We start from the raw sequence: 15851 nt of genomic DNA, 5'->3' as shown, positions 1-15851 counted from the left end.
TAAACGGTCTTGTTTGCAAAAAATGAAAAACAAGGCCGACCATCTTTGAGCAGACAGCAGTTGAGCAGAAAAAGAATAAAAACATTTAGTAAAAAAAGTTTTAATTCACCTTGAGACTACAATGAACAACACTTGCAAACATAAAAAAAGTTGCTTAATGCACAAGAAAAATCAGTGATGTGGCAACAGCCGACAAAACTTGAGCAGATAAAAGAAACTCCGACAATTCAATTATTAACGGAAAAAACAAAATTGCAAACATACTGAAAAAAAACAAGGTCCGGTGGGACTCGAACTCACAACTTAGATGCAAAGTTAACCACGTCATCTAGGTTCAAAAAGAAGCAAGCAAAAAGGCAACTAATATTTTTACGAAATTTTTCGACGGAAAAAGTCTAGTTCCCAATTACAAGACACTTGCTCTCACAGGTGTAATAACGATACAGCTAGATAATTTAGTCACATGCCATTTTGCCCCAAGTCAACTTTTCACAGCCCAACTTGTTCGTTTCCACCATGCCCCAGATGACAACTTGTCCAATGCCACCTTGTCCCAGATAATAGAAAAATGAAACTTGCCCCAGATTCTTTGATATCATCTTAGAACATAATGTTGGCATAAAGATGAAAGATATTTTTGTTGAACAATTAAGCTTGAAATATAGGCCATGTAGGGCAAGTTAGTATAGTACAAGTTGGCATAGGGCCGATTGACTTAGGGCAAATAGTCCTGACACCGATCACTTGCATCTGCTGGCTAATTAGCGGTAAACTTTGTTTCTAAATATGCAACTTTATTTAACCTACGGCGTTTAATTACGCTTCCCATGACTAATCACTGAATGCTTTGATGTGGAAGAAGTGTGCGCGAAAAAAAGCCAGAGACCCGTCAAGGCCAGCTCAACTGGTGGTGCTACTAGTCATAACCTGAAATTCTCGAAGCTTACGGCAAAGGACAAGCTGATCAGGCCAGTTAGAAATAATGTATTACCAGACCCGTCAAAACAACCCCTGGATGCAATAATTTACAATTTTACACAAGATGACAAATATGAGAAAGAAACTTTAAGCTGCCACAAAATAGTTCATGCATTAGCATAAGACCCTCATCATCGGAATCTAATTCAACAGGTGTATTTTTGAAGCATTCAATTGATTAGCAGTAGCTCATTCTTCTGCTTTCGGCTTTTGCTTTCCCTTGTCTCCAGCCACACCCGTTGGCAGTTTGTTCTCCTCCTGTACTTGCGCCATACTCTTTTTGAATTTGATTACTTCTTTATACTGCCTCGGCAAGAAATCTTTCAGCGCATCCGGAATCGCTATGCCTAAAAGAAACATTTTTCATTACAATTTCTACCACCGCATACAAAAACATATCAAAAAACTAGCCAACCGACAGTTGAACGCAAGTCAGAGTAATGAACGCAAAGAAACAGAAACATTACGAGGCCAAACTGTGCACTGGATAGGAGCACAATTTTGTGTCTGTTATTCTGAGCTAGCAACCATATGTGCGCCGGACAAAACGCTTGCTAGGAATAAAGGGTCCTTTCTACTTTCTATCTTAGAAAGTAAATCTAAAATTCGCTGAGAAATATTTTATTAGAAAAGAAGTTAGTATGAATTTACAGCAAGTTGCCTTTTGACTCAACATATATTTTTTACGGTGAGATTAGAGATATTTTTTCTGAGATTGGATATTATTTTAGAGAATGGTGGGGGTGGTTGAAGAGAGTGGTGTTGGTGTTAGAAGAGATATTGTTGGGATATTAGAGAGGGAGGTTGTGGTGTTAGAAGAGATATTGTTGAAATCACGCCACTTTTGGGATCAAATAAGAAGTTACTTCTTAACTTCGTATTCTCTATTCGTACATTCGTATTTTACGAGAAGAAAGTTTCGTATGCTCGTACTTGACGAGAGGAATTGTTATTATTCGCATTGAATGAGAATAGTCGTTTCAATTCTCAATGCTTAAAACGTTATACGAATTATTCCAATAGCATTTCCCTTCCTTTTGCAAGGGAAAAAACATATTTCTTTTGTGGTGGCATTTTGTGAACGCAATAAAATAATTCATGTTTCTGTTTCTCTTTGAAATCAGAACATATCCATCCTCCTATTTGGAGGGGAAAAAACTAAAACTTTCATTTTTTTACTTTCACTTGAATAGTGGGGTAATTGTTGATCGATCGAAGCTTTTTCTTTCAATCTCATAAAGTTGGTTCAATAGTTTGTTGGTATTACAGGTAGCAGATGTTATCGAACAACTGATAATTTGAGTCAGGCTTGAATGAATATAAATACATCAGTTACATTAATAAATCAAAATAGAGTTTACACAACCAAGAGATTTAACTATAAAATTAAATACATCAAAATTATTTGTTTCTCAAAAGTTTGCAGGTCAGTTTAAAATTATCATTCCTTGAACATTCTTTTTCCGAAGTCTCCTTTTTGTCCTGAAGTATGTGAAGTGGATGTCCATATGCGTAATAAGGGGAGGACTGGTTCATACAAAAGGGTGTATTTTTTGTTTTTTTTTTGTTTTTTATAAAAGTCAAAATTGTTGAGAAAGGCAAAATTAATAGCTATACTACATAGCTATATAAAACGAAAGAATAAATGTTTAAATGAAAGGATAAATTTTTACAAATTTCCTTCCAACCGGGCTATAAGTTAGTGATTTTTTGTTTTCAAATTGTGGATTTGCTTTTTCAGCTACCGGATTTGATGCGTTTCATGTATATGACTGCGCTGAATTTGTTCAGTATATTCATCTAACTGGGGGGTTTGTAATTTTGCTGTCAGATATTTTGCTGGGACATAGATTTTTTGATATTCAAGAAGGGAATTAGTTATGGAGTACATTTTTTTTATCGGGTGATAGGCTTCTAATTTAAGACGGTTGATTAATGGATTCAAAGCATAATTGAGATCCATATCGAAGCCGCGATTACTGTTAGAATTAATGTATCGTTCCCTTTCTAACTGAATATGTAATTTAGTGTTTAATTCAGTGGGGTGTAAGGGCTGTCGCCTAATGGTCATTGGATATTGAGAAATTGATACCGGCGTATTTGCCGTTAGTATCGTATATGGTCTCACAATCTGGGTTCGCTTTATAATTCGAGAATTCGAAGGAACCAGGGCTATTTTGAAATCAGGGGGTGAAACTTTTAGGGGTGGTGGCTTTGATGCTGTAGTTATTGGGACAGCTGAATTGGTTTGAAGTAGTGGCTCAACGAAGGATCGTGTTGAGGTCGGCGTTGCAGTGGGGGTTGTAATAGTAGAAACAGTTGGTTGTTGATTGAGTGCTGAAATTTGTGAATCCAGCGGATCGGTTGGTGGCAGGAGTGAGAGAAGATCCTCAAAATCTCTCAAGTCGTCATCAAGTGTTGCGTCCATAGTTGAATCTGTTGGTATATCCTAGAACAGTAGAATTTTTTTATTAGACTGAGTTTTTTGGGTGATCCAAGTTTTGAGTTCTTCTCTCGAAACTTGTTAATTGGATGTGAGGATACATGCGATCCTGGTTTATTTTATCAATTTCCTCTAAAAGAGGGGCTTGTATTTTTTGATCACATTCTTGTTCAATTTTTTAGTTTGCTCATCTTGAGTGAAAATTGAGGTCACTATGGAAGTGAAAAGTATATTATATGAGGCGGCAAGCAATACTTTGCCAAAGTGTAGTGAGCGGCCGGTGATTTTGTGAATAGCCTTTCTTATGAATACTAGGCAATCTAGTATGAATTTCATAAATAGAAAAGAGGCGAAAACTATTCCGCATTTTTCTAAATAGTATTGTACTTTTCCGAATATACGGGTGTATTCGTTTTTCCAAAAGTTTGGAGAGATGAGATAGTCCAAATATATTGTTTGGGAAGAGCCTAGTGGGCTATATGAGTCCGTGAAAAGAAATTTTTTAGCATTTAGAAAGGACCTGGATACTTTTTGTAGTATTCCTTTCATCTGAATTATCGGAAATCATATTCCAGAATTTTTGCATTTGAGCATAAGTGTAGATTGAAGCGCCTTGGCTAGAGGCTAAAGAATGCTTAACTTTTTGAACTATCAATTTGTTTATAAGAGATATGGTCCTGTAACCCTTGTAATTTGAGGGGTTAATTCAATCCAGGACTTATCATCATCAACATCTAGTTGAAAGAGATTTGAATGTTTGTCGGAGCAGTCTTGTAGATCTGCCGACTAAAAAGTTTGTCGCGTAATTGGATCGACAAATCGAACATTTTCCTTATACATAATGGGAATGCGATTATAGCATTCATCCATTAATTGCAAAGGTGAATAAAATTTCGGACAATGGTAGAGCCAGGCAACATTGCCATTGGTCTCTAAGAACATAGAGCGGTTCTGAGTTAAAATATAGCCAGCCAAACGTGGGCTTTCAAGTGAAAGCATTAAAGTATTTAATATTGAGGAGCGTTCTAGCTCACATTGATTTTGCAGTAGGGCTAACTCGGCCGTTCTGAGCATGTAGAAGCTATAAAAAAGAATATAGTCCAATTTGGTTCCTATATGAGCTTCGTAGTCAATTTGATGAGTTGAAAATTTGAGTGGCGGCAAATCATCACTTGTTGTGAGAAAAGTAGAATTTGGTTGGCCGGCATTATGAATAGTTCCCGTTTCTGGGGTTGGTTTAACTTGGATTCAAGTATCCATATTGAAACCGTCAGTGTATGCAATAAAAATTGAATCATATGAAGTTGGATACACTATTCTGGGATGACCACAAAGAGATTGCAGTTTATTCATCACCTGTAGCATAAATTTTTGAGAATCCATTGTTTGGGTAGAATGAATGGACGGGCTAGAATTGCCTTTAATTATATAGTATGATTCTTCGTTTTGAATCATTTTAGCCGGAAATCTGTTTAAAACAGTGAAAATGCAATTTTTGGGTTCTTCCCAAGTATAAGCAAAAGCGTCTAAGGATGTTGTTTCACATCCATTTGTAGACACTGGACAGGGCAAAGGAATGTTTTGCCAATTATTGACTGTTCCATCTTTGAGCTTAACAGTCAGAGTTACATTTTGCATGTAAGTTTCAAAAGTGTCCAATTTAATCCAAGAACGGCCATCACATTCATTATGATGTTTGCCGTCAACTTTGCCAGCATGGGCATTAGTTACTGTATTAACATTAAATTTGAAAGGAATATTTCCAATACTAGCATACCCTAGGTTAAGATAGCCTCTGTCGGCGGCCGATTTACATTGATCGGCAGATAAATGGAGATCAGTAGTGATATATTTTGTCGAGCGTCGATACCACTCGAATCAAAAGAATCGCAGAAACAACGCAATGATTGGTGTTTGATTCGACACATTGTCGCATTTACTTTTGTGCGATAATGTCTCTGATATAGAGTAACATAAGCATGGGTTACTTTAAAATTTTCTGGTTGGAATTTGCAAGGTGCTACTTTATTTAGAGAGAACATTTTGTTAGAAGTCATTAGTTGACAATCATAATGAGCAACCCGAAGATTATTTGCAGTATTTGCATACAATTGTTCTTTCGGATCAAATGCTGAGTTTTGATTCGAAAGTATTATTAGAGTTAAAAGACCAACCAAATAAATTTTTTGCAAATTTATTTTTTGGTGGTGAATGATAGCAAAAGATTTTTTAAAAGTACTCACTTTAAGCATTTCCTCGAGAGTAGTTAGAACAGGATCTTGGTCCATTAGTTCACCTTCCTCTAGTTCACTGTTTGGATTTGTCATTTTGATGGGGAATCTGAGTTAGATTTTTATTTTTGTTTGAGGAATTCAGTAGATTTATTTTTTTGGAGAGAGGAGGTTTTGAATGCAAGATGTGGAATTGAGCAAGAATGAAAACAACTGTATATCAGTTAGTTTTTAAAGGCTGTTTTTGCTTTTTTGCAAATCTAAGCTCTGATTGGCCGTTGTTATTCGGCGTCTTTCGGAAGTGACTCTTTTTAAGTCGTTATTCCTTCGCCATTCGTTTTGTAATGTTGTGTTTTTTTTTCACTCTGGTTTAATGTCGTAGTTTTTCCACTTAGTTTTGATTTCTTGAGATCTAGCAGTGAAATGATTTTTATTCGTTTATGCTGATGTTAATTTTTAACAACTGCATTCCCCTTCCCTATTGGAGGAGGAAAATGAAAAAAAAACTCTTCATAAAAGAGGACTAAAAGCAACATCATTTGTTTGCTTTCCGTTCAGTTTTAACTATCTTTATTTTATTCTCAAAAAATTTTTCTTCGTCCAAAATGAATTTTATTGATCCTGAAGATAATCTGGTGGACTTCCCGGAGAAGTTTTTGAACTTACGGGACGAGCTAAATTTTAAACATGGAGCCTTGCTGGAGGACAAGGAAGTCGAGAGAAGGGTGGCATATTACGATGGGCTAGTAGAGAAAGGGGTAAACTTAACGCCTATGGAGTTTATGATTTTTATGGACTGGAGCTATGTCTTTAAGTATCCGGTACTGAATGCCGAGGAATTATTCGAGCTGGGCTCAATTCAGAGTAAGTTCCTTGCCAAGAAACTATGGAGCCCATGGAGTGGAGACAATGTGGTTTCAAAAGAAACAATGGACTTTTTGTCCTTATTCTTTGGAGAGGATGTAAATTTGTTTTACAGAACACCCAATTTTAAAAAATAAAAAAGAAATTTATTCAAGTGGCATGGCAACATAGAAATAGTATATAAATTTGTTTTAGTTTCAAGAAGAATTCTTCAGAAAACCAGCAACAGAAGAAGTTTTCAGGAAAAAGATAGAGCTGGACATCATGTTAGAAGAAATCTATCAAGCTTGGTGGCGGCCTTATTCAGCGCTGCAGTTTGCAGTGAGGAGCCTGAGTAGGGCCGCTGAAAATTCTCCGGAAAATATGGCGCCTGTTAAACTAATCAAATCCTACACGGATATAAAGTCTAACCTTTATAAAATTTTTTTTAAAATCTATTTGTAAATATGTTTAATTTTGGTGTTTTTGTGGTTTTATTACAGACAAAACATTTATGAAAGAGAAAAATAAAAAAATAAAAGGCCAATAGAAAGAATTTAAAAAATATTGAGTTTGGCCAAATAAATAGTTAGTGGTTATTATTTCTTTTTAAATTTGCCAATTAAACTAGATGGAATTGTAGTTCCATAAAAGTTTGTAGGACGAGTTGTCCGTTTAGGTCTTTTAGATTCGGAAAGTGATCCAGGTGCGGATCGAGTGTTCTCATAGAAGCTTTCTTGAGAGCTATGGGGGATATGATTTCTATCAGTAAAGCTTTCTGATGATTCAGATTAACGAGGGAAATCAGGAGGACGGGGAGTATTATATTGTGTTATTATATTGGGGTGGCGGCGGCCAAAGTCATTTGAGAGATAAGTGTTAGGACTTATACTGCGGCTAGGTAGGCGGCGGTGGCCATAACTACTAGATTGACCAGTAGAAGGATTAGGGGTTTTATCAACAGGATAGGGAGTTGAACTTCGAATAGGTCGAAGATTTTGGTCAATCGCAGTCGCATCGAACAAAGTTCTTAGATGCATGGTTTCTCTGCCTGAATCCAATGATTGTTCATGGACAATGGTTTTATTTTGATCCTCATTTGTAGGGGTATGATCAGTCATTTGCTGATAACCATTGTTGACTACTGGCCAAAACTGGTATTGTAAGTTTTCAACCTGTTTAGGTTTATTGAAGGAGTTGCTTTGTTGTATGATCATAAAAATCACTGGAAAATAAATCACTAGAAAACTCTTGCAGTAGTTTGGGCATTTGTTGTTCTTTAGGAAAGTATTCAACAATATGATTGCGGTGGACGATCTTTTTTCGTTAGTGAAATCATTTTGAATTCCGTATGTTACCTCCGTGATTTTTTCAAGTAAGGTGTAAGGTCCAGATCTCAAATTCAAAAGCTTATGAGATTTCAATAGTGGTTTGGATCTATTTTCTAGTAACACTTTTGTGCCTTCTTTTATAGGCCGTCCTAATTTAAATTGATTTCGGAACATGTGGGCCTTATTAGTGATGCGGCGGCAATGTGTATAGGTGTTACTATAAATCAACTTAAAATCATTTTCCCTTTTCAGTATTTTGGCGGAAATTTGATTTTCTAGAAATCTATCTATGGTCTCATTTTTTGACTTATGCTCGGTATGAGCATGATTTTCGAGACCAGCGCAAAATTCAGAGGTACATCTTTTGTTTTGGTCGCGGTAGAGGCCTAATTTAAGGCTAAGGGGAACCTGAGGTTTTATGCCAAAGACAATCTCATATGGAGTGCAACCTGTACTTGAATTAATTGCGGTGTTATGGAAAAAGCAAACTTATTTGTTATTTCAGACCAGTTTGAGCCTGAGGTACTCAAGAAATGTCGAAAGTACTGGGTTAAATGTTTATTCTGGACTTCAACTTTTCCGTTAGTCCAAGGCGAATAATTAGTTCTTCGTCTCAGGGTTATTCCCAATTCAGAGGACCAATGAGCAAAGTCATTACTCATGAATGCGCTTCCATTATCATGAATAATTTGTTGTGGAATACCAAAGGTTGTGATGTTTTTCTCTAAGAGCATCTATCACAACTAAGCAAAAGTTTTTGCCGTGACTTGATTGTCTGAGTGGACCTTTATGATCAATGTGTATCGTTTTCATTGGGATTGTTTCTAATTGTCCCCATTGTTGTAATGGAGCTTCATTCAGGTCTTTTCGTTTAGGCTTATTTTCTGGCATTCTAGACAATCATGAAGAAGCATGTTGACCCATTTATAGAGTCCGGGTCAATAGAAATATCTTTTGATTATTTCCAAAGTTTTTGTTTCGCCGTGATGACCGCTAAAAGGATGCTTAGGAGCTAACTCAAAGCGTTTTAGCACAAGGGAGATGGGTAAGCAAATTTTTAAACTCTTAGTATAATCATAATTATACTCATTAATACAGAGAAGATCGTGTTGGTTTTCAATGAATAATAATTCAAACTCCCTAATATAAGCTTTTAATCCTTTTTCTTCTCGATAAGGATTTTTTTTTGTTTCTTTCTGGTTTTTCGTTTTGCTTTATGCAATTTTTGATGTCTATGATTACAGTATCGTAACACTGTTCTTGCATAATTGTTTCAACGTCTAAATTTGTTTCTTTAGCAAGGTCGGTCATTTTTGCTATTAGCTCAAGAGAATCTGATTTATTCTCTTCAGATTGGAGACTTAGGGGTTCGATTAATTTCAAAGATCTTGTTTTGGCAGCAAACTCAGTTTTTGCTTTAACCAGATCGTTGAGAAGGTTGTTCTCAACATTGCCTTCATATAAGTCAAGCCATTCTGAATTTTCCAAAGGATCATCAAGTGCAGATACTTCATCTGGAATTTCTTCAAAAATGTTTTGATCGTTTATATCTGGTATAGATAGTCGTTTGATTTGATTGATTTGTTTGCCAAATCGGAAGAAATCTGTTATATTCTGAATCGCACTACAAGATTCTTCAAAATATTCAGGAGCATCTTCAATGCTGAAGTCTCCTCTGTCACTTATGTTGATTAATTTCTTTTTTCCGCCTTGCACTTGAGCAATGACTGGATAGCAATCGTTTTGAAATATGTTATCATCTTTGTGGAGCACTGAATAACAAAATTGTTCTCCATTGTCCAGGATGAACTTTATATCATTCGGAATGGTTTTGTGTTCGAGTTGATATCTTTTGATATTAGCGATGGGCACATTTCGGCTCAATAAGTCAGGAAAGGCTAGGTTTGAACCTGGGGTATAGAGTATTTTCAAATTGTTGAATTTTGTCAATACTACTTGATATTTGAAAAAACTATGAGAAAGTTGTCCTTTTCTGGACCATAAGAAGAGAATAGGTCTGTGGTCGCAATAAAGACATAGAGGAAAGGGTGAACCTATAATGTAGAATTCATAGGTTTGTAAAGCAGATATTATTCCACATAGTTCACGATGTTGAGTAGACATTTTCTGCTCAGCTTTATCAAAGACTCTAGAATTGGCAGAAACAATTCTTTTCCCTTCAGGAAAGTCTTGGATGAGTATACACCCGGTTCCTTTATTTGAGGAGTCCGCGTGAATGTGGAATGGGTAGTTTACATTAGGTATGGCATTTGAAATATCATGACAGAATTTGTCTTTCAGTTTTCGAAAAACTTCTTCATGGCATGGTAGCCATTGAAACTTATCATACTGTTTGCCAGTTCATATAGACATTTTGCGTCCACATGAAAATTGATGATGTATGTGCTGTAGAATCCCATGACATCCAATACACCTAGAACTTCTGTTTTTGATTCAGGTGATTTTAATATTTTATATCATTAATTCTTGAAGCGATTGGGGAAAGACCATCTTTAGAGACAACATGGCCTAGAAATTTAACTTTTCTCAGGAAGAAAAAAGTTTTATCAGGGGCACCTTTTAAGTTAGCTTTCAGTAGAAGAGAATGATATTCTCGAATTGTGTCAAACATTTCATCTTTATTTTGACTCTGTAACAGAGTGTCGTCTATGTAAGTAATTGCTTTTTTTTCTTTAATGAGGGGTCCGAAGGCATATCTCATTAATTTACTGAAGAAATTTGGAAGTGGTTTCAAGCCATAGAAACCAACTTGGTAGGTATATTGTCTACCACCTACAATAAAGCTTGTTAATTTCTGGGCCTCATCTGTTAGAGGTACTTGATGGTAGGCGCAAGAGAGATCACTACTTGTGAAGTATGATCCGTTTATTTTGGTCATGAGTATTGGGTAAACGTTTCGTTGACTAGAAAGGCAATTAGCCGATCATTATGTTCTTTGTTTCGGTACTTTTTAAATTGTTCTTTCAAGGGAGGCCTGCAAAGGTTCTTTGGATCATTAGAAAAGTCGGTTGCTGTTTCGTTTTCATTTTTGCATACTTTGACTATACCTGAACCAATTTGTTCAAATATCTCTGATACATTTTCTGTATCAAATACTTCAAGGGCAGGCATGTGTTTGATTTCTTGTCCTGAAACATAGATAAATATAGTAATTCCAGAATGTTGGAATACATCGACAATGATTTTGGAAACTTTTTCCCAATTCATTTTATCTAAGCCACAAGCAATTTTGGGCATAGCGATAGATCGAATGTTATTTGCTATAGCATGATCTTTCATTTCGGACAAGGTATTGAATATAGCGTCGTAAGTGGGTTTCTGAAAGTACCTCTGTTTGGTAATCAGGTTATATATGATTTGTCCAGATTTTGGATCAGTGAAGATGAGAATATCGTTAATGTTAGCATGTATTGATTTACAAAAGTGTCGTAGCTCAGGATACCTTTTGCTAATTGATTCAGCAAACCCTTTTTTCATTGCTCTATCTGCAGAGATTGCATGGGCAACGGGCATATTCGATTCGAATGTAGACCTTTTTGTGAAGTCTACATATTGTAGACAGGGATCGGATAATTGGGTATTGCTTTCCTGTGTTGTATTGACAACAGTGTTCAGCATGAAACAGCTATCGAATTCCGAACTTTCGTTTAAAATTCTCGTTGTGAACTCATCACAATCGTGGATCCTTATCCTCGTATCTCTGAATATCAGTTACTGCATAACCTAGTACACACTTGTTTAGTGTGACAGGATGATCTTTCTGATTCTCAAATAGAATAGGTAGGCTTTGCTCAATTTGAGTACAAATTGTATTAATGAAAAACAATTCGGTTTTGGTTGTATTTTTATGAGGCAGGAATGTAGTCCCTTTTTCGAAGTATGAATTCGGTTCAGCCGAGTGTTTGTATAAGTATGTAGATCGTGCTGGAATGAACAGGGGTTCTTTCAAGTTAATTGAGACAATTTTTGAAACATTAGGATATTCTTTATCATTGTTCATCAACCCGTAGGATATTACACCTTCTTTTGATTTTAACTCAACTGCGGGGATATCAAAGTAGAGAGCTTTTAAGAATAGATGACAAAAGTCTACTCCCAATAGATTAGCAGTCTTTTCTTCAGTTATCCACACTTTGTGGTTAGATGGATACTTTCCATCAGTGTCGAAACAAGATTGAATAGATGTATGGCCAAACATACGTATATCAGATCCATTATAAGTTTTTGCTTTAATTTGGGATCGGTAAATTGTCATTTTTTGACCTAATTTTTCCAATTCCTGATAAGTTGGGTAGTTTATGATACTACAAGTTGATCCTGGGTTAATCAAGAATTCAATTTTGAGTCCACTATTATTATTTTTGTCTCCGGTGGCAAAATGATATAAGCTTAGATATATCCTTGATTTAGGATTACTATCACCGCTCGGTTTCGGAGACTTTAATAGTTTAAAGGAAAGAAATCAGTGATCGCATCACAGTAATTGACTTCTTCCTCAACCCAGTGGGTAGTTTCAGACTGTATTTGATTCGATCTAAAATTTGGTGATTGAGATCGCGTCGAGTCTCGACTGTTATTGTTATTATAGCTTCCAGTGCTATATGGTCGACCTCTAGGGTTACTATTGAATTGCCTATTTTCTTGGTCGTAGAACTGTTTAGCAACTTGTTCCTTTTCTCTGAATTTGTTTTCTCTGGGATACCTATCATCATAGGTTTGGGGCCTTTTGGTATTGAAAGACGATTGTGCATTAGCCTTTTGGAAATTGATTCCGTTGTAGTTATAATTATGGCGAATGCCATATTTATTTTGGCTAGGGTTTGAATTGTTAGTAGATCTATTTTTGTTATCCCAAAACCGGTTGCTTGGGTTAGGGTTACTCTGGTTAGGGAAGTTATTCGGTCTTCGATTTCGTTTATAATCAGTTTCAAATGAAACTATTCGTTCATTTTTTGTTGTGAGCTCTTTTCGCAACTTATTTACTTCGTCCTGAACTTGCTTTTTTGAACATCTAGATATAGAATGTCCATTCATTCTGCAATTTTCGCAGAATCGTGTACTATTAGGTCTTCCCTTGATGTCAGGGTGACGTCGTTGAAATGAATTCTGATCATTGATTGCACTAACTTCTTGATTCTTGATCAATTTAGTTAGTTCTTTAATTTGAGTTTCTAATGAAGTCATTTTATCCGTTGACTTATTAGCAGGATCAGTAGCAACAATGAATGTTAGATCCTTTGTGATTACATGATTTGTGAATTGATCCCAATTGGCATTTGGATGTTCTATCATGTATTCATGAGCTTTTTGTTTAAGGGCTAGAGGTCTTAGTCCCTTAATTGAGAAATCAATATACTTTTGACTTCTTTGTCTGGTTTGTATAGTTCTCAGCATTTTGAGCATCTTCATCAACATGAACTGTTACATCAATACTTTCGGGCCATCCTCTATCTACAGAAGATTTGATTCTGTGGAAATAATTTTTTATTAAATCGCCATCTTGGCGAGATGCATTTTCAGCATCAATTCTATGTTTGAATTGATCTCGTCTGTCAGTGAATCTGTTTAGGAAGAGATCTTTGAGTTGTGCCCATGTGGAAGCATTGGTTACATAATCATTGACCCATTCAAGAGATGTATCAGTTAACAATGATCCGAATAGGGATCGTTGTCTGCTATCATAGCTGCGTCGTGCGTCGCCATCATTAGGTCTTTGACCTAATGAGAAAAGAATTTTGTTTTCAACTGAATTCCAAAAAGCTGTGATTGCAAATAGGGTGATTGCAATAAGGGTGAATAAGCAGCTGCCTAAGATCTCACCTTATCAATTTGGGTTCCGAAGCCACAGGTCAATGGGCCAAGCTATCTTGGCAATTAGATGTTTGCTGCAAAGAAGGATTGAGAACCAGCAACCTCTTTGTATGACTTTCATCGACCTGAAGAAGGCTTTTGATTCAATTGATAGGGAAGTGCTGTTTATTGCCCTAAGGGATTTTGGAATCCCAGGAGATATCATCAATTTGATTGAAGCGCTCCACACCAAACCCATCGGTAAGCTTGATAAAGATAACACCTTTGTAGTGAACCGAGGGGTGAGGCAAGGGTGCGTTTTAGGCCCACTGTTGTTTATCATCCTTTTTGACTTCCTCCTTAGTAAGACCAGTGGGGAGAAAAGAAACTTTGCATACGCTGATGATCTGGCTTTGATCTCTGATAACCAGGCAAATGCTACCAAGTCGCTGAATGAGATGGCAAAAACTTTTGGATTGGCTCAATTAGAAATCTCTGTCGAGAAAACTAAAAGTATTGTTATTAACACCAAATACAATACTAATGTCCCTATCAATGTACTCAGTGAACAGGTAGAACAGGTCAATCGCTTTGAGTACCTCGGCAGTATCATAGCATCTGATGGGAGCGCTGACAAGGCTATCAGCGCTCGCATTTCTAAGACAAGAATAGCAATGTTACGTCTTGGACCGGCCTTGGTGTCTAAAAGGTTGACACTAAGGAACAAGGGTCTCCTCATTGAGACATTCCTAAAGCCTGTCCTTCTATACGGCTTAGAGACCCTTGTCATCAGATGCGCCGATCTTGGTAGATTAGAAGCGGTGATACACCGCGCTAAAAGAATGTGTCTCAGGCTAGAAACCAGAAATGAAATGAAACTAAAGGAACTGAATGAAAAAGTAAAAACAACGCCAGTCGCTCTCCAACTATGCAGGAGAAGGGTACAACTGTATGCTTCCTTTAAAAACATCGGGGCCGATAGCTTGAATGAACTACTTGAAGGTGCTAAAGTTTGGCAAAAAGATTGGGTTAGGCAGCTCAGGGCTGATCTTGACAACCATGGGCTCAAGACCAAGTGCGACCAGGATAACTGGTTACATAATTCGACAACCAAGTTCACAGACGGTGGGGATTTTAAAGCAAATGCTATCGGAAAGAGGTCGCAAACAGTTCAATGTGCTAATGAAAACTGTGGTAGAATGTTTCATAGCAAAAAAGAGATGTACAGGCATCTCAGAGACAATCATTCACCCTCGGTCCAGACCTCCGCTAGTAGTGAAAGTGAAATTAAAACTAAAGGAAATGAAAGAACTGTAACTAAAGGAACTGATGGAACTGTACCTAAAGGAATTGAAAGAACTGCAGAGATCCCCCAGCAGCCCAGCGACGAGGGGTCCAAAAAGGGTAAATTCGACTGCCCTCTGTCTGATCAGCGCATCAGAATCGACCATCTCAGCACCGCAACTGAGTCGGCAACCCTTCGCATCAAACCAAGACACTAGCACAGGTGATGAGGTGCTGAAGTGTCCGCTCTACTCCTACCGGTGCTCGGTTAGAAAGTCAATGATCAATCACTGTTATGTGAAGCACCGATACTCCTGGGTCAAAGCGAGGCCAATGCCCAAGCCGCCAAGTCATGCTGGCGTTGTCCCGGTGCGTACAATCAATAGGCAAAATTGTGCAGATTGTAGCGTCATGACCACCACTGCTACCTCGGAAAGGTAGAACGGGTTCCCGGTGGTGACTTTCATTTCGTTTGAATCAGTTCTAATGATTTGATAAAGTCAGGACCATTGCCCCTGGCCTTGACCAGCTGGGTTGCAGATGGGAGGAACTTATTATTGTTGGGATATTAGAGAGGGAGGTTGCGGTGTTAGAAGAGATATTGTTGGGAATGAATTCCCGTAGTTTTGATCTTCTATTTATACTCAAATGGGGAAATCACGCCACTTTTGGGATCAAATGAGAAGTTACTTCTTAATTTCGTATTCTCTATTCGTACATTCATATTTTACGAGAAGAAAGTTTCATATGCTCGTACTTAACGAGAGGAATTGTTATTATTCGCATTGAATGAGAATAGTCGTTTCAATTCTCAATGCTTAAAACGTTATACGAATTATTCCAATAGCATTTCCCTTCCTTTTGCAAGGGAATAAAAACATATTTCTTTTGTGGTGGCGGCGGCGTCACATTTTGTGAACGCAATAAAAT

General features: G+C 37.0%; 1 protein-coding gene across 1 annotated transcript in view; it reads right to left on the bottom strand.

Moving 5' to 3' along the window:
* Positions 1–964: 964 nt before the first annotated feature.
* Positions 965–15851, bottom strand: part of LOC134851525 (probable serine--tRNA ligase, cytoplasmic) — a 29362-nt gene continuing 14475 nt past the window's right edge. Inside the window, exon 3 of the mRNA XM_063867651.1 lies at positions 965–1325. Coding sequence (XP_063723721.1) covers positions 1168–1325 — 158 coding nt within the window. The 3' untranslated portion in view covers positions 965–1167. The remainder of the gene's footprint in view (positions 1326–15851) is intronic.

This window comes from Symsagittifera roscoffensis, chromosome 7, assembly GCF_963678635.1.
Source record: "Symsagittifera roscoffensis chromosome 7, txSymRosc1.1, whole genome shotgun sequence".
Taxonomy (NCBI): Eukaryota; Metazoa; Xenacoelomorpha; order Acoela; family Convolutidae; genus Symsagittifera; species Symsagittifera roscoffensis.
This window is presented reverse-complemented; position numbering and strand designations above follow the sequence as displayed.